General features: G+C 36.5%; 1 protein-coding gene across 1 annotated transcript in view; it reads right to left on the minus strand.

Annotated features, from left to right (window-relative positions):
• Nucleotides 1-19,477, minus strand: part of ITGA8 (integrin subunit alpha 8) — a 146,381-nt gene that overhangs the window by 32,811 nt on the left and 94,093 nt on the right. The window contains 4 exon segments of the mRNA XM_006906981.2: nt 1,635-1,740; nt 8,754-8,834; nt 13,350-13,429; nt 17,728-17,820. Of these exon segments, the coding sequence (XP_006907043.1) occupies nt 1,635-1,740; nt 8,754-8,834; nt 13,350-13,429; nt 17,728-17,820 (360 nt within the window).

A 19,477-nucleotide genomic window follows, 5' to 3' on the forward strand; every position in this document is an offset into this window, starting at 1 on the left:
AGACGAACCTTTTAAACACGTGAATCCTGTACTCACGGGACACTAAACGGCTTGTGAAAAGAAAACCACTAAGGATATTTAAACTTACTATGAATTTTTAAAATTCAAAGATAGCAGGGATCGTTTGTATTTTTTCACAGTTCTGACCGTTATCATGGTCAATAAAACAATTTATAGTTGGTTTTCCTTACTAGGTGGCCCATTTAATTGACAAAGCAACATAGCATCCATTGATAACAGTATATTTCGAGACGTGAGATTAGCATATAAGAAGCATCCATTGACTGCTTTTGGCACTATTGACTGTTAAGCTAGCATTTTGTGATCTATTTGTGCTGAGATTAGAAGCAGGGTAGCCCTGAGAATGATTGAACTTGAATATGTTTTCAAACTGTAAAGTTTCAGCATTCTGAAACAGAAACCGATACACACAGTTTCAATAAATTATTCAACAGCCTTTTTCTTTTCCCAGTGTAGTTCTTAATCCAGGTGGCCCTGGGCACTGTTATCCTTTTGCTATCAAGAGAGCTTAAGGCAAAGCTTTGATCCAGCTTCAGGCAGGGCTCCTGATTCTGAGTGCAGGATGGGCAGATGACAGAGGTTTCCGTGTTGACACTGCCCAGGAGTTGATTTTTCTTTCCTATCTACATAAAGAGCTCATCGCTTTTGAAATGGCTTTATTGTTAACTGCAGAGAATGTTATTTAAGATGAAAGTCATAGAATTATTAGGTCAGTGGTATGAGTTACATAGAAAAGAGACAGTGGGCATCAATCAAGAAGGTATCTCAGATGGAAAATGGCTTGGAACAATATTTTTAACAGAATTCCACCCCTGGTCCCTTGAAAATGGACAGGAATAACTCTCTCCACGGAGAGTACTGACTTTATTTTAAACAATAGAAAAAAGAACAAGTACAAAACTAACCCTTTTACTATATCTTCGTCTCTAACTGTAAAAAATTTAAATGTTTCAGATGATGTATCAACAAAGTTCTTCCCTACTCACAATTTAACACTTGAAAGGGGAAAAGGTCATCAGGCTTATTTATAAGCTCTTGTTTGCTTCTGGAAAGTAATCAACAGACTATTTCAAATCTCGGAATTAGTTATTCACGTCTAATTTGGGTCATTTGAATGAACAGTAAGGTTATACTTATCTATCTACCGTCCACCCACCATATATATAATGTAAGCATTTCTTGGTAAAATAGCGAATAATCTATAAAATTTTCTCTGGTACTTTTCTGTTGGTAGCCCTCAGTTCACGAGGTGGCTGGATTTTAAGGATATCTGAAATTATAGGAAGGAGCGAAATAAAGTCTAGGAAGATAGTCACTTTTATGCTTAGGCTTTCCAAGCATTAAAAAGAGAAAAAATAAAGAACATTTTTAAAAAAGAGTAACAGTAACAAGGTAAAATGTTTCTCACTGTGTAAGGGCTCTCGTCACCGAAAAGCAAATGACCGTATGGTGGGTACTTAACAGGACACCCCACCAGCACATGACAGCACAACTCTAGACCCTATATCAAGCTCAGATCTTGTACTGGTGTCTCCTAAAATGCTAGGAGGAGTTTGTTAGTAAAGAGCATAAGAAGAGACCCCTAACACAACTTCAACAGAGATGACAGCTACCTCATAAATGTGCTCCACCAAGGGTCCAACTCCCTCCTCTTTGCGGGGCTCCTCTTCCGGTGCCCAGTTATGGATGGGCAGGACAATCTGCAGAGGGTGGGAGACTCTGAAACATGGAATCATACATTAACTGCTGCCGACGGCACACGGGAAGTGTGTTTCACTAGTGTGCAGTGCAACAGCGGCAGGAAAACGTGGATCTCGAGTTATTTGAATAGATATTGCCTATAAGGAGAAAAGGGCTGTAAGGGGTGTTCAGCAAAATAACTGAAGGAACAGGGAAGGGTCTGAGGCATGCCCTGTAGACTTTTAACTCCTGGTCTCTCGCTCAGAGATTGACTGTTTTAGAGCATCTCATCTTGGGCACTAGAGGGCAGAGCAGAGTGTTCCTGAGTTGAGATGGATAATTTAACATATGCATATATGTTAAATATGCATATATGAATATATGTTTATTTATACATCCTGTTTAAGTGTAAGAAAGAGAGAGAGAGAGTGTGTGTGTGTGTGTGTGTGTGTGTGTGTGTGTGTATGTGTGTACAGGATATATAACTCCTACTTTAAGTAAGCTATATGAAGAAAAAATGGGACTTTTTTTTTTTTTTTTTTTTTTTGGTGAGTGAGTGAAAATAATTCTGTGTGGTATGGTAAATGTCCAGTTGTGAAGAAATATAGTTTCCAGTTAAATACTTCATAGTAGAAAAATGGCCACTTGTATTTTCTTCTTTCTTGGATTTCTTTGACTTCCCATTAATTCGGCCATACCTCTCACAAGGCCAGGCCTGGAGCCAAAACAAAATAAAGCCCGTTTATGTTCTAGAGCTGTCTTATAGATAACTCAAGGGTGAGAGAGAGTTAAATGGTGCAATCGTGTAAGTAGGATTTTAACTTGACATATAGGTATCTTTCTGGAACTTACACCTAGAGAGTGAGCATTAGATGAAAGCACTATTCTAATATTAAAAGGGGATTACAAACATAATCGTTATTTTTACAAAATCTTTAAAAACATAATTCTCAAACCCACAATGCTTTCTAGCAGTTTTTGGCTAAAAGATATCTTTAAAAGAATTCCTAGACTTTCAGCTAAAAATGACTTCAACAGAAGACATCTCTTTTGGCAATTAGATGTCTTAAATGCCCTTTTATGAGTATCCAGTAATTAACACAGCTTCCAGCAACTTCAAACATTATCTCTTTCTAAACCAGAAAGTAAACTTTACTGGGTTAAATTCTGACCCAAGGGAAAATATTTTAATGTCTGTATGTCTCTACTTCCTCATCTAGAAAATTATAAACTTTTTGGGTCGTATACCACAAATAATTGGAAAACGTCTCAAATGCTTTTGGTTAAAGTTGATATGCCTGCATTGTCTTCGAGGGGTGGGGAGGAAAGGTACGTTTTTTAAAACTGAAAACCCATGGAAATGTTACTGAATTGCAAACAATTTACCCATCCTTTGCCTTCACCCTTACTGTGTCAGTATTAAAATAAAAAGTGCAGGGCTCAGCCTTTCTGGGCAGATGCTTCAACATTCTCTACCCTTAAAGAGGTTTGTTGTTTGCCACGTACTCCTTTCCTACTTGCATTGAGTAAATCTGTTTAGATCGAAAGTGGGGGACTTGGTGAGGAGAAGCGTTCAGGACATGGCGTCAAGGTTGCTTTCATCAGACAGATGCCCAGAGAGCTTGGAGTCTTGATGCCCTCACCCCCCAAAACTTCACTTTGCTCTTAGCTCCTTAGCTTGGTGGCAGAGAGCTGACTCCAGTCCTGCCTCCATCGTGAGGCTCTAGGAAAACCTTTTTTTAGTTGTTGTTGTTGTTGTTCTTGTTCTTATGCTCACCAATCCTGTAGCACTGGTCCTAAATCCTCCACGACCATAGCATCATAAATTGAGACCTTGGCCGGTACTGTGGAGACATTGTGCTGAGAATCTCTCATTTTATAAATGAAAGGAAAACTGATGTCCAGGGAAGTAGGAGATTAGTTACAGGCGAAGACTATAGCTCTGGCTTACTCAGTGCCATCTACTCTATTCCAATATACAATGTACCACTAAGCTGCAAGGGTTTTAGTACAAACTTGACACCTCTCACCCTCTTCTATGACAAAATCAAGTAAAAATCTATGAAGAAACCCATCACAGGGCATGGGAAAATCATTCAAAAAGTATGACTCTCAAAATTCACCCTATCTAATCTCTGAAGACCTTTTCAAATCTGGGGAAACCATGACAAAGAATGGGTCTCTAAAGATCCCAATTAAATAAATGAAGCATTATTCACTATTCCCAAAGTTTTTTTTGTTTGTTTTGTTTTTGTTTTTAAGAAGAAAGGGAAAAAGAATCTCATTAACTAACTAGCCCTGGAAGAACAGCCAGTGCAATAACCTAACAACCCTTACCGAATCGATCTCACTTTCTAAGATAAAGGATAGAGCATTATTCCACAAAGACCCTCGAGTAATAAGAAGATTGGGGGTACTCGATGCTAACACTGGACATTGAGGGAAAGCAATGAATAAGGTTTCTGATAAGTGAAAGTCTGTATGCCATCAGGAAGTTCAAATCTGATGATGTGCTAGTATGGTGTGAACCCTATTTTAACAACCTTGATTTCAATCCTTGTTAGTTTCAAAAGTAACAACTACCATCTATTGTATGGAACAGTGTTGGCTCTATCTGCTGTTGACAGTATCTATGCAGAAAATGGTTTTTCATGATTGTAGGCTCTTTTAATACAAACCCATTCAATCCTGATTACTTAATAAAAGATAACATTTTATTATTCTTCGAGATCCTAATATATGTGATGTTGCTTCTTGTGGCTAAGTTTACTTCTTACAGGCCTATACTAAATTAATACTTCATACCAGCAAGTGACATATAAATCTGTTTAAAGACAGTGATGAATTTACCTGGCTTTGAAACAAATGAAATGATTCTCAATATTTTTTTTCCCATTCAAAGAAATAAATCCATTTGAGTTTATTTTTGAAATAAAAAAAAAACAATGGTAAATTTTTAAAAATTAAAAATGATTCTCAATATTTTTTTCCCATTCAAAGAAATAAATCCATTTGAATTTATTTTTGAAATAAAAAAAAAAAACAATGGTAAATTTTTAAAAATTACTGTTAGAGATAGTGCATGATAACATACATTGGAATAAACACCATCGGTCAAAAAGAAAATTAGGTTTTCCTGACGACCAAACATGGAAGATTTTCAACACAGTAGCTATTTGTTAAGTTTTAAACATTAGAACTAATGTTTTTGCTCAGTATTTGGAGGAAAGAATTTTACTTGGTGAAATGGCTAAAAAGAATTTTAACTTAGAGAATTTTTTCTTAGAGAAAAAATTATGGTCAATTGTGGAACATTAACCTAGCAATTAAAATAATTACACTCAGAAACCTAATTATAATTATGTTTCGATTATTGGCAAAATGAATAGAAATTTTCCTACTTTTTTACTTAGAAACATTGGTGCCATAAGTGATGAGAGAAATACTTTAAAATATTAATCTCATAAAATGAATATGCGAGGATAAATACAGTTACATTAATCCCTAATTGCCTTGGACTGAATTATGACTTGTGGAATAAAAACAGTTCCCAATTTAAAATTTATTTTGGAATTAAACAGTTTCCATTTATTTGTAGTGAGTAAAATGAAGATAGGCTACATTTAAAGGAGACCAAATTTTATATACGCCAGTTCTGATTTTTTGAAAGCTATAAAAATAAGATCATAAAAATAATCCTTGCATTTTCTTTTGTTATTTAAAATAGTGTTTTTCTCATAAAGAGAGGGATGAAATTAAATTAGAAATGCACAAAAATAAAACATCTAGATTAGCTCCAAATATCTGTAAATCAAACAGGTCACTTCCTATGAGTCAACTTATGAGTTAAAGAAGAAATCACAAAGGAAATTGGAAAATATTTTGAACTGAGTTACAATGAAAGCCCAACATATCAGTATTTTGGAATGCTACTAAAGCAGTTGTTAGAGGGAAATTTAGAACACGAAACGCTTATATAAGAGAAGAAGAGAGATCTCCAATCGATGAACTAATTTCTACATAGAGGAATGAGGAAAAGAAGAGAAACCCCGACCCAAAGTGAACGGAAGGAAGGAAATAATAACAACAGAAACAGAAACAAATGAAATAGAAAACAAAAACAAGAGCAAAAAACTAATTTAAAAAAAGAAAAAAATCAATGTACCCCAAAATGTGGTTCTTTGAAAAGATCACTAAACTCTAGCCAGACTGACCAGAGGGGAAAAAAAAAAGGCAGGTAAAAGATACAAATTGCCAATATTGAGAGTGATGTGGGGACCTAATCAGAAGTCCTACAGATGTTAAAAGGAAAATGAAAGAATATTATGAACAACTTTATACACAAAACATTAACAACTAAGATGAAATAGACAAATTCCTTGAAAGACAAACTACCAAAGCTCACTCAAGTAGAATTAGAGAATATGGATAGCTTTATATCAAAGAATTAAATTGAATTGTTAAAACCCTTCCTAGAAGAACAAAAAGCCAAAAACCAACCAACCGACAAATAAAACCACCCCCAAACTCTAGATTCCGATGGCTTCACCAACCTAAAACCTATAACAGATTCACAAAAATAAAGAGAAAGGAATCCAAACATATCACTAACTAAAGTCATCAATGCACAAGAGAAGAGAGCAAGAGAAGAAAGGAACAGACAAAGACAACAAAAACAATGAGAAAACAATAAAATGGCAATAACTACATATTTATCAACAATTATTTTAAATGTACATGGACTAGATGATCCAATCAAAAGACATAGATAGGGTGGCTAATCAATAAAGAAAGAACCATGCTGTCTATAAGAGGCTCACTTCAGAGAGAAAGACACATACAGACTAAAGGTGAAAAAAAGATATTGTATGCAAATGGAAACAAAAAGAAAGCTGGGGTACCAATACTTACATCAGAAAAAATAGACTTTAAAACAAAGACCATAACAGGAGACAATGAAGAGTATTACATAATGACAAAGGGATCAATCCAATAAGAGGATATAACTCTTGTAAATATCTACACACCCAATATAGGAACACCTAAATATATAAAGCAAATATTAACAGACATAAAGGGAGAGATTGACAGTTATATAATAATAGTAGGGGACTTTAACACCCCACTTACACCAATGAATAGATCACTCAGACAGAAAATCAAGGAAACATTGCTCTTAACCAACACATTACCTCAAAGGACTTAATAGATATTTATAGAACATTCTACTCAGAATAGCAGAATACTCATTCTTTTCAAGTGCCCATGGAACATTTTCCAGGATAGACCACATGTTAGGCCACAAAACATGTCTCAGTAAATTTAAGAAGGTTGAAATCATTTCAAACATCTTTTCTGACCACAGTGATATAAAACTAGAAAATTAAAAATAGAACTATCATATGACCCAGCAATTCCACTCTGGGTGTTTATTTGAAGGAAACAAAAACACTAATTCGAAAAGATATATATATATATCCCTTTGTTCACTGAAGCATTATTTACAATAGTCAAGATATGAAAGCAACCTAGGTGTCAATCGATAAATAAATATATAAAGAAGATGCAGTATGTAGGTAAATATAGATGTATATATGTATGTATATATGTATATGTTTATATATATATACACACACATACTCTAAGCATATAGCATTCTGATATTCTTCCACATGTGTGCCAGGAGATATGTACAAAAAAAGTTTGTTAAAAAAAAACTAAAAGAAAGAACCGCACCCCCCTCCAATGTTCATTAAGAGTAGAATGGATAAGTTATGGTATGGTTTTACAATGTTATACTCTTCTGCAGTTAAAATGAATGAATCAATGTAGTTAGAATGAACAAAATCACAGAAGCATATATAAAATAAGATTTTGTGTAGATAAGGTTCAAAAAACTCTCATACGCTGTAGAGCATGATCATTTATAAACATGCACCTGGAGACAGGCTGCTTGTATTTATATTCTAGACCTCACTTCCTAGCTACGTCGCTTTCAAGTCCCTGTGCCAAAATTCCCTCACTGGTGCAGCGAGGACAGCAGTACATACTAAAATGTGCTAACATGTTGGGATAGCACATGAAAGAATCAGTAAACCTTAGGTATTATTCTTCTTCTCTAATCCACCAGGTGGAGCCTCAGTGGTCCAGGATAGAGCATCTCCTACACACGCACACGCCTTCCCCACCCCCACGGAGAGCAACAGAGTGCAGCAGTGAGAAAACGCATAGTGACAATGCGTTTTCTGAGTGCAGAAGTCTATAGTTGCCATCGTGGAGGGGTGTGACCCACTCAGGACCTATGGGAAAGGAAGAGGGAACTGGGAAGGCTGGAATCCTAGTAACAATTTGGCCCAAAAAAGACTAGTTGACATTTTTAGCCAACTTTGATTGTTTAGAAGAAACAAGAATTAAAAGAAAATTAATGAAGTCCACACTTGGGCAAGATAAGAAGGACATGCAGTCCATTTCTGATTTATTTTCGCCCCCAGGCACGGATTTCCCAGATGGTAGTTATTCCAAGCCTTTTAGTTGACCACTTACCTCCTGTCTCTCCATCAGTTGTTTATTGGCACCTTCTTCAAAGAATAGGACAGAAGGAAAAAGAGATAAAATGTAGATTCCCATCAACCCTCACATCTAAGAGTCAGCCATTTCTTAAACTCAAGATGTGGCATGGTGAGGCTGAGTTTTCATTATCCCAGAATAATTACTGGAGAGGGGAGACTTTCAGGAAATCACATGGTTGTCTATTTTATCTGGCTTCTTATCACTGGCTTTTATAGTTTGATTACTGAACTGTCAGTTTGGGGAATAAAGTGAGCTCTTGTTTTGATATCCTTGGGGTTAATTATCTTACAGAGTTTACTCTGCTTTCCAATGGAAGGCTAACAATGGATAGAAAAGAATGAAAATTTATGACCAAAGTGAACTGTCATCTCTAATGCATTAGGAAACTCCCATGTAGTTTTTGCTAGTATCTTATCATTGCTCTCACATACACAAAGCTATTATTATAACATAACTAAGACAACACCTTGCTTATTACTTACCCTCTTATTTCTACTTGAGCGACAGCAGTGATGTTGATTTGTAGGCTCACAAGATTGCTGTCTGGGTTGTCCTTGTTGGAACTAAAAACAATGACACATGATTTAAATGTATTTTCTCAGATGTGTTACTATAACGTATGATCATTAAAAACATTCTATGTATCACAAGAGCAGCACACATGACCAATATGATAATTTAGAAAACAGTGGCATATCCATTCTGCAAAATCATAACCACTTGTAAATTTTTATCTTGATCGCTACATGATCAAAAGTAATGCAGTAATTTTCCACGAGGAGACACCTTATCTGAAAACACAACAGAAATCCAGAAAAGCTAATACCTTTTGTTTCAATGGCCGAACCCATAGGGCAGTGAGCTGAGTTCATTTTCCAGCATCTACCTTGGATATATTCCTTAACTAATCTGTGTATCATGTTCATTGCCCATCAGATGGAAAAGGATAGCAAATCAACTCCTGATTTTCCATGCTAATAAAGGGGAGGACTGGCAAGAATAATCCAAGAGCGGCATATAAGGGAAAAACATTTGCATGTGGCTCTGGAATGCATCATACCATACATTGTTTTGGCAGCAAATTTACTTCCCTTATGGTTTACTTCTTAAGTAATATTAAAATACGTGTACACACCCTGCCTGCTCACTGGCTGACTGGGGGGTGGGGGCTAACAGAAGCATGGCCGATGGCAAAAAGAAGTGACATCAGACAAAGCTGGGCAGTTCATGCAGAGGCAATGGGCAGAGGACATGGATGTTTGTCAAATGCATCAAGAATCTCTCTTAATTGTATTTTTTTGAACAGTGGCAAAATGATTTTCAAGTTTGCTGTTTCTTTCTTTCAAGCAAATATAATTAGATATGAAATTTAACTTTTAAAAAATGCATATGTTAAGCAGCCAGTGCTGTAAGGAAAATGGACCGGGTCTCATGAGCTTTGGATGTGATCCCCCTTGCATTTACTGTCTTACTGTGCTTTCACTGAAGTCGCCCTAATATCCCGAAGGACGATGCGGCTTTTAGCAAACTGAGATGTGGCCACGCCACCACTAACAGGTCATGTTTATAGTCAGGGCTCATTTAGGAAGAGGAAGCCTCTTTTCTCCTTATCGAATCTCACGTGGATTCCATGAACAGGCTCTAATACCGCGGTGATGGTAATGGGGTGTATGTTCTGTATAGCTTTTGAAGCTTTCCAAATGTGGGAGCTGGATAAAAGTTTGCTTTCAAAGGAGGAGGAGACAGAACCGTTCCCACATGGCTTTTGAAAAGTCCTGTTCGATTGTATATACTGATAAGGCAACTTAAACTGCAAACACACATAAAAGATATAAACGGGCAAATGTCAGGCTCATTTCCTGTAATGGGGTATCTCTGCTAAGCTTGTGATGAGCCCAGAGGGACTTGTTCACCAAAGTTTGAACCCCAGTTTCCAGGCCACTTTATCATTATCACATCTGGGGAGGATTAGTCAGCTAAAAAGTTTTTGTTGTTGTTGTTGTTTTGTTTTAAAGGCGGGATTCTGAATTACTAACTACTAAGAAGTCATTAACTAATTCCGCTTGTCACAGACTTTGTGGTCTCAAATCCATTATGGGGAACTCTTTAGTTTGGAAATTGTTTAGTTATTCCACAGATGACACCGACTTTGTTCTATTTTCTAGTTCACTACTGCTCTGTGGCAGTGGGAATTAGAATTACGGAGGAAAGAAGTGTCATTTAAGTTAACCCATAATTCAGCATTTTGTTTGCAGGTGGTTCAAACAACATGATTTCCTTTACTCACAGCTCCCTGAAACGGTCAATAGATGTCAAGCACTGAAATCATCTCAGGACATGAGTCCAACATGAGATTTCCAGAGACTGTTTTAAAGTGTAACAAAAGCAGGCTAGACCTGGTTGGCTGATCAAAATTATCCTGTCACATAAGCTCACCATGACACTTGGTACTGCAACCAGTGGTATCAACAGAATCTCCTACTGAGAAAGCCACCAGGCTTGACATAGAACTTAGATGCTTCTTTGACCTCTTTCTGGTAAGGAAACCCCCCTCACTAATACCACTGCTACATACAAACGAGCACTTCATCACCACCTTGGATGCTGAGCTATTTATACTGTCACTGCTAGCTTCTATATGAGGCACGATGAATTTCCTCTCCACGACTACACCCTACGTCATGCACCAAGGATAAACATGTTTTCCGCTCACTACTCCAATGCAATTTTTCTTTTTCTCTACTGTTTCCTATTTCCTAGCACTCCTGCTATGCTTTCTGTGGTCTTTGGAATGTCAGCAAACACAACACAATTTCCCCATTACCGAGAAAGCAGCTGCAGTGATGATCACAAAGACATGTGTATACATGGGAACTGCCATTGGAGACCCACTCTACCCAGGCAGGAAAATGTTTACGTGTCGCATAGAGCCAGAGCATGGAGACACCATTGAGTGCAAATATTTGGTAACATGAAATATGTTACGTTTATTAATTTATAAAGCCCATTTTCTTTTGGGGTCTATTTGTGGAAAAGGGCATTAAATGTGTGTAACAGTGGTCAATGTGGTCAAAAGCTTTTGACTTCAGAGCATTTGCTTTAGTTTAGTTTTAGTTTAAACACATTTAAACTAGATGCAAACCATCCATTAAATACTTATTTACATCTTTGGAGTCTGCCAGCAGAGCATGCACATGAACGCTGGCTCCTCAAACACTTCAGTATTCGAGTACTAAAAGTCTTCTCAAATACTTTTATCTCTGTAACGTACGTTTTTGGGATTTGATACTTTACGTATGTTCCGGTAGCCCCTCCAATTCTTTCTGCACTTCTATATTTTCATATTTTTCAGGGTCATGTTAAAACAGTCATGAGTTTTATAGCATTTAAGGATGGAATATAATCGTGGCCTATTCTTTCAGATGAAGGGAGATGTTAAAAATGTGACCATTTCTACTTTCCGTCAGATTTAGCACTTCATCGCCAAATTCATTATTTAAATGCTGGTCTTCAGGATGGATCTGGGGCAGGTATTTAGGACATCATTTAGCATCCTTTAACAGAAGAAATGGCATCCCCTCTGTTATCAGCAACTGCATCCAAGAGTAAGAAAGAAACGTCAAGGAACTTGCTTTGCACCTTTGTAACGGACTTTCTTTCTCAATAAAGGCTGCATATTTTATGAGATGTATCTTTCCCCAGGGGACAGAGTGTGGCCTGCCCCCACAGGATCATTGTCTCAAACAGCGATGGGGAGAAATGGAGACTTCAGCCCGCTGTCAGGGTGGTCCTTTTCTTAAATCTTACAAATATTAACAGATTTCCCAAATGAAAATATTTACGATTACCTGAACCTTTGGGGAAACATACATTTATGTAGATTAAAAAAAAAGGGATTTAAAAAGCTTTTGGTACAGTGAAGGGATATTACAGAAGAATTCATCCTGTCTGCAACGCATCAGTAATTTGAGTAAAAAAGAAAATTCTAAGATTCAGCAGAAAATATTTAGGTCACATTCAAAAAAGACCTAATGAAGGTCAGTAAAGGACACTGAAAGTAAGTTAGAAAACTTTTCTCCCTAGGAATGTAGGACGAAGTTCAGAGGATATGGTTTGTGATACAGGCTGCAGATTTTTGAAATCGCCTTCATTCTTACAGTTTATATAATTTTTAAAAATTCCTAAACTTTTCATTAAGTAGCTATTAAGAAATAATCCACTGGGCATAACAATTTTTTCTAAAAGTCATCACACTCTAATGACACCTTCTTCTTCTAGGACAGAAGGTACCTTTAGAGATTAGCCACACTGCACACCAGTATTTGAGACCCGAATTGTAGATACTGATTTCACAGTCATTTTTATATCAGAACATGCTGGGCCAGTTATAAATACCGACGGGATGCCTGCATGTGTTGTCTGCTTCAGGGTTTTTCAACCTTCTAAAATCGCAGACCACAAAATAACACACACATCTCCCGGGGTATCTCACTGTACGTATTTATGTTAATCCGAAAGGAAAGTCTCACGAACAGGACTCTGAGATATACTCCATTTAATTTCCTTTTCTTCTAATATGAGTCAAGAGCGATTATATTGATTCCGTTACTGGCTCACGGGTTGCCGTCCACAGTTGAGACTGCCTGCTCCTCATGCACACTGCTCTTCTCGCTCACGAAGCATTCTGTCCCGCCATGAAGGAGTGAATAGAATAGATGGTGAAAGGGGAAAGTCGCACTTGAATCCCAAACAGGATCCGTCTTAGTAAAAGGGGGCAGCCACCCACAGGCCTCAGCTCTAGCTGCCAAAGAGGCCAAATGAGGAAAAAGGAAAATAAAGCATGGAACAGCGCCTAGGATAAAATTTCGCTCTCATAACTTGGCCTAGAGAATGCCATCTCTTTTTCAGAACGAAAAATACCGAAAAAACTGAGATAACTGAGAAAAATAAAGATAAAATGGGCTGTGAAAGTCTGGGTTCCAATTTCAGATGGACTTTTAAGGGGAAGAAGCTTGACCAGCAGCATTCCTTTCGCTATGGACCTTTAATTCCGAGCGTTAGGCATTTAAAGGTCTAACCTTCTGATTTGAAGATCGAAGTTAATGCTCATGTTTGTCTTCTCGAGACGTGGAACTGTAAACCGGAGTCCCAGAGAATACTAAAAAAAAAAAAAAAAAAAGGTCACACAAGACAATATATATCATGACGTGAGAGGAATCTTATACATAGCATAAAAAGCTTTTCAGGTCATCCTGCAAAACTCTGCCATAGACTGCTGTTTATTTTTCCGTTTCTATCCATTTTCTGCTTCCACCCTCGATGACTGAGAGTTGAGAGGAAATGATGCAGTTGAGACTGTAGGGCCCAGATAATTTCAGTCCCTATGTATTTTGATTCCCTCTCTTCATTTAGCCCCATACCAACTTTTCTCCGGACATCTTCTGTGTATGCTAAATTAAAAACAACCTAAATATACAAAAGGAGATTGTTTTAGAAAACTGCGATGCTTCCGTTCAATGGACTTTAATGTAGACACTGAAATTCTGGCTGTAAAGCCTATCAATAAGGTGAAAAATACTTCTGATATAATGATGATTAGTAAAGAAAAAAGGTTACAAAGTTGCCTGTGCAATGTGTTTCGACTATGGTTTTAAAAGTCTATCACTGGAAAAATTACTGTATGACAATGAGAATGGGTTCTAAGAAAATATACCAGAATAATATGCTATAGTTATGTTGATGTTATGAGTATTTGGATTACTTTTCTACTTCTATTTTTCAAAGTGTTAAAACTGCTCATATTATCTTTATAATTTGAAAACAGATTTTTAAAAAATGGAGAAAAATAAATCCAATGGTAATATAAACAAGGAAGTAAAGATACTAAGACAGGTAACAGTATTACTTACTCTCCCATATACTGCGCTAAGCCTTACACATATTCTCTCATGTAATCACAACAACTGCTCTACGAGGCAGGTACTGTGATTGGTGACATTTTACATTATAGTGGCAATCTGAGGACTTGCTCCAGGTACAGAGCGAATAAACTGCGTAGTTAGAATTGAAATCCCTCCGGACTGACTCTATACTGTGAGAATCAAACCTGTAATTAAAAACTCATGAGCCAGAGATATGAACCGGTAAAACATAAACTAATAATAAATTACCATGTTTATTATAAATCATCATTTTACTAGCCCTTACTGATTGTGCTATAAGCCACTAGGGCTTTATATCATATTATATCATTTCTTTGCCTCAAACATTCTTGCTGATAGGAATTCTCCCATTTCAGCGTGACTTGCCCAAGGCATCACAGCTGATAAATGGCAAAGCTGAGATTTAAACCCAGATATGTCTAATTATTTAGCCTAATGCATCCTTATGCCCCAGCCACTGGTGAATACCTTCGTAATGCCAAATGTGCAATTTTCTCTCAGACCTCTGGGCTTTTGCATGCGCTTTTCTTCTTCTTTAGATACCTCATAAGCCTTTCCCTGCTCATGCTTCAAAGCTCAGGGCAAGAATACCTCCTGCAACACATCCTCTGATCCTTCAGACCAGCCCAGGCAGAAATTTTCTCTTTATTCTCTTTCCCCTTTAATACTCTCCTATCACTCAACCTATAATAGTGCTAAATTTGACTTTCTGATGGAATGGGGATTGTGAATTTTCATCTCGATATTTTCAGACTCTAGCTCGGTACCAGTTATATAGAAGAGGTAGCAATAAAAGTGGTTGTTTCTAATCAAAAAAGAATGATGAGAAAGAGTATGCCATTGTTCGTACCCTTCCAGTGAAGGGGGCTCTTACTGTATTGTGATGAAGCCTGTCTAATGTTGGTTTTCATTATAAAGCAATTCAGCATGGGGTGAAGATACACAGAAGGCGTGAAAACTACATATTAGTAAGAGAGGCATGTGTTCTTAATATTTTCTTGTTTTCTTGGTTGAGAGATTTTGCAAGTTTTTATGAATCTTATTGGCATATAAATATTTTATATTACTATATTCTATGAAAAAGATATTACTAACAAATCAGGAGTGACACTTCTGAATACTGCCTTGAATGTTTTATTAAATTAAAACATAAAGTCACTTGAAAACGAATGTTTAAAAATATTGGGACTAGAATAAATATTCCTGGAAATTTATGATGCTTTTTTTAATTATTATTATTTAGGACTGCTTTTACTTTTGGAATTTTACTATAATCCACTGAGAGTATTCTTTTTAAGATACAAAATGAATAAATAAATAAAGAAATCAAAGTGTTTTTGAACAAAACAGAATGCAATAAAATTTGATGTGTTTAAGGGTATTAAAAGGTGAGATAAGAAAGCTATTAGGTTTCTTCCACTATAGACCTCAGAGATAAATGAATACAAACAATTTACTTTCTTGACTTCTGAAGATTATTTGCTGGTAAAACGGATTGACATTGTTTCACATAAACACATTTGTGGTTAAGACCTCACTGCCACTTTTACCCTCCACTTTGAATGACACCGGTGGCTGGTTTTCATTCCAAAGCTATTCTTAGTTATTGATGATCTTAGATGTTCTCTGGTCTAGAGGTAACACTTTTAATACTGAAAAAGAAATAAGTGCCTGGTCATCTATAGATGCTAACACTGTTGCCACTATGTCAATTCATGTCTCTTTGGCCCGAGGGAGACCTCTTCATATCACATTAGGTGGTTGGATTTTTGATGAAAACTAGCAAAAGGATTTATTAGCTTCTAGATAAAAAGATTCTAATGAAAAATGTTCTAATAGCTTAGACATTCCATTTCGTCTTTCATGGCCTCATTTAAATGTCTCATCTGTTATTTATTAGTTTTCATCCAAGTACTTATCACAATTTTGCAGACAGGATAGAACATGGGCTTTGTCTGTAGGCGTGGTTCGAATCTTGGGTCTGTCCTTTAACCTGTGTGACTTTGGGCAATTCATCGGACTTCTCTGAATTTCACGTTTCTCTCCCATAACACCGGAAAAATACCTGACTCATAGGATTTTTAGTTGTTGTAAAAATTAAACATTAAAAAAAAAGCACCCAGTGATGGGTTGATAACACAGAGGGCTGTCAATACATGTAAGCTCATCAAAATTCTGTGATAAAGTTTACCTTTCATTTAAATATTTACTTTTTTTGAACCAATAAGTGAGTACACTAGACTACAGCATGACACATTTTTTTAACTACTCAGGATCAAAGGAATAGGGTTTATTATAGTGTAAAAAGGCAGAAACATTATTGTAGCACAATATCCTAGAGTATAAACTGGGAATAGGTATTGATAGAAAGTTTCGAATGCTCAAATAAATGTGTGAAACATTTGGGCTAAAAGGTTTATTAACTGCAAGACTTCTCAGTACCTTTAAAATGCAAATGTGCACCTGAGTGTCCCAGAGGATGTGATATTCAGCAGTAACCACAGAAATCCCCTCTAAAGATTTTTCTCAAGGGATTAGCACTCTGTGGAATATAATTTGGGAAGCTGTCCTAATAAAAACCTATGCAATTATAAATTTTTCATAATTTTTTTTCAAACAGGTCACTTCATCGATAATCATAGACATCTAGTTTAAAATAAAAGAATACATATGTTTACTTTATATAATATTTAGTTATGTGGCATTTGTAGATTTCAGGATTTTTTTTCTGATTTATGACAAAATAATCACTTCGGTGGTGATATTTATTACAAGAAGTTCGTATGCATATACTTGAACTTCAATTGCATAAAATAAATTTGTCCTCTACAAGTAATCCTGGATGAGAAGTTCCTAGATCTGGAAACAAAGAAAGAAAAAGGAGGGGGAGGAGGTGGAGTAGAGGGAAAAACCCATTTCCTTATTCTTTCCTAAGCACGTTAACAGAACATCACTAATCCTTTCTTTTTCTCGCTACATTTTTCTGTATTCTTCTTCAAGTGACGTGGTAAAGCTGATTCAAAAGCCGAATTATGGTAGTATTTTAAGATGAAAATACTGTGGATGATATTCATATGGGAGTTATAGTAGACATAGAAATTTAATTATCTTTGGTAAAAATTTTAATCATATTATTTCTTCAGTCCTTTACTTACATCATATTTGTTTTCGAGTTCAAAGAAAAAAGTTGTTGTAAAATTCAAAGAAAAAAAATTCGAAGAAAAAAATCCTTAGTAAAAAAACGTCTTCATGGGTTCATTTTGACTTAAAGACACGTGAGAGTAATGTCCAGAGAGAAAGCATATAAAAATATTCATCTTTTTGTGTTTTTAACCTTAGATTATCCACTCCATGCTGGTTATAATGCTAAATCCCATTACCTTGGTAATTTCCTGCCTAATTTGTTTTAATTGCTCTGTGCTAAATTGCTGAGTGCTAATTGGAGAGCTTTCCATCAGTTCTCTTTAAAATTCAATTAGACAGAAATCAGTAAGGGCTTCTGGTTTTCTCTTACATTCGTTCCAGCCACCATAGGGTTCCCGAGGTCACACACTACCGTTCTGGTTACATTTTCCATCTTGTACTCACAGCTCAGTGATCGGAATCCCTGCAACAGGAAAGAACACCAGCGTGGAGTTCAGAGGGGCAGAATAAATTACATTCTGTCACAAAAGCAATGCCGCCGGTGGGAAGGTCCCCTTGATTTCAAACACCTGTGTGGGTAACTGTCTGGAAGAATTCGTGGCCATCAACTCAAAAGAGAAACCCGAGAGAAAAGATGGAAGTTCAGTTTTAGAAAGAAACACCTTAGATTGGTAACACATTTACTGTGTTTCCTTGAAGAAGAAAATGCTTAAGATACTATTCATACGAACAATTCAGAAATTATTGTCACTGTTGTTAGTGTTAAATTCAGGCCGTGAAGATCACCGATATTCAACACAACTAAACAAATTTATTCTTGCAAAAGTAATATCTAAGAAGACAGTAATATCTATAGATTATCACATGACTCAACAACCATTTGCAGAAGAATCCGTTAGAACACAAATTTCTACACATCAAGGCCCCGTTTTGAGACTACACAATCAATCTTAGTTCAAGTCTCTAAATACTTAAGAAGGAAAGAGAACACTTTTATGTTTACCCAGTGCTTCCTGTTTCCCTGCTTCCCCCTATATCCTATTCTGATTAGAATATATAAAAACTCAAGTTTGAAATGGTGCTTAGAGCTATTTTGGAGAAGGTCTCAAGGTTATAGCAGACAAGAACGGAGAGAAAAGGAAGTTTGTCTTTGAACTCCTGCCCTGTGTTCACAGCTCCACCTCATGTCCCCGTGTCCCTCCCAGCTACCTAGAATTCCATACCTTGTTCTCTACCTTGAGCCCTTTTCACATTTCAAAACCTAATGTCTCTGTGGCCCTGCTCTGTCTTTGGTGACAGCTGCTTGCATTCACACATTATTTCACTCTAATTCATTAAGTGCTACTAACACATCACCTATTACCCTCATTCCCAAAGATAGGTTTGCAATCTGAGGACTTTCACAAAGGAGCAACTTTTGGGGAGTTTCTGTCCCATGAGACGTCCACAGAAGAGAGTTCTGAATATGAGGACCATTTATCCATCTATCAGCTCTATTGAAATTTCATTTAAGGAATTAATGTGAAATTCTAAGCAAAAGTTTCAGAAACCATCCTCCATTCCTTTCTTTCTACTTTACTGAGAAAAACCAAGATTCAACACCGAAACAAAGAAAAGCCAAACACAACTCAGATATTTAGCTAAAGAATTTTGTAGGTAGATCATGCGCTTTGAGAAAGTGAGCTTCAGGAGGCAGTGGTTTCTGTTCCACTCCCAGGACCTAGAACAGGGTTTGCCACAAAGGAGGAGGTGGTTTGGGGAAATACGGAGCAGAAGTAATTTACACAGCTAACTGTAAAGTCCTCTTTCTCAGTCACCTTGTGGTCCTCTTCTTATGTCACCATTGAAAGTCTGTTCCACTTAATGAGAAAGGAATGAATCACTAATATCTGGGGGCATCATTTAAGACATGTTATTTCCAAACATGAATGAATGACATGCCAGTCTTCTGATGGAACTAAGAAACGTATTTTTAAAAAGCTGGTAGTATTCTCTCTTCTCAAAGATAGCTTTGGCATGTATTCAAGTTCTTAAGGATCTATAACTAACTCAAATTGTACAGAGATATTCTGTATTGGGATTATTAGCTCAATCCTGAACATGGGGGGAAAAGAAAAAAA

This window comes from Pteropus alecto, unplaced genomic scaffold (assembly GCF_000325575.1).
Source record: "Pteropus alecto unplaced genomic scaffold, ASM32557v1 scaffold11, whole genome shotgun sequence".
Taxonomy (NCBI): domain Eukaryota; kingdom Metazoa; phylum Chordata; class Mammalia; order Chiroptera; family Pteropodidae; genus Pteropus; species Pteropus alecto.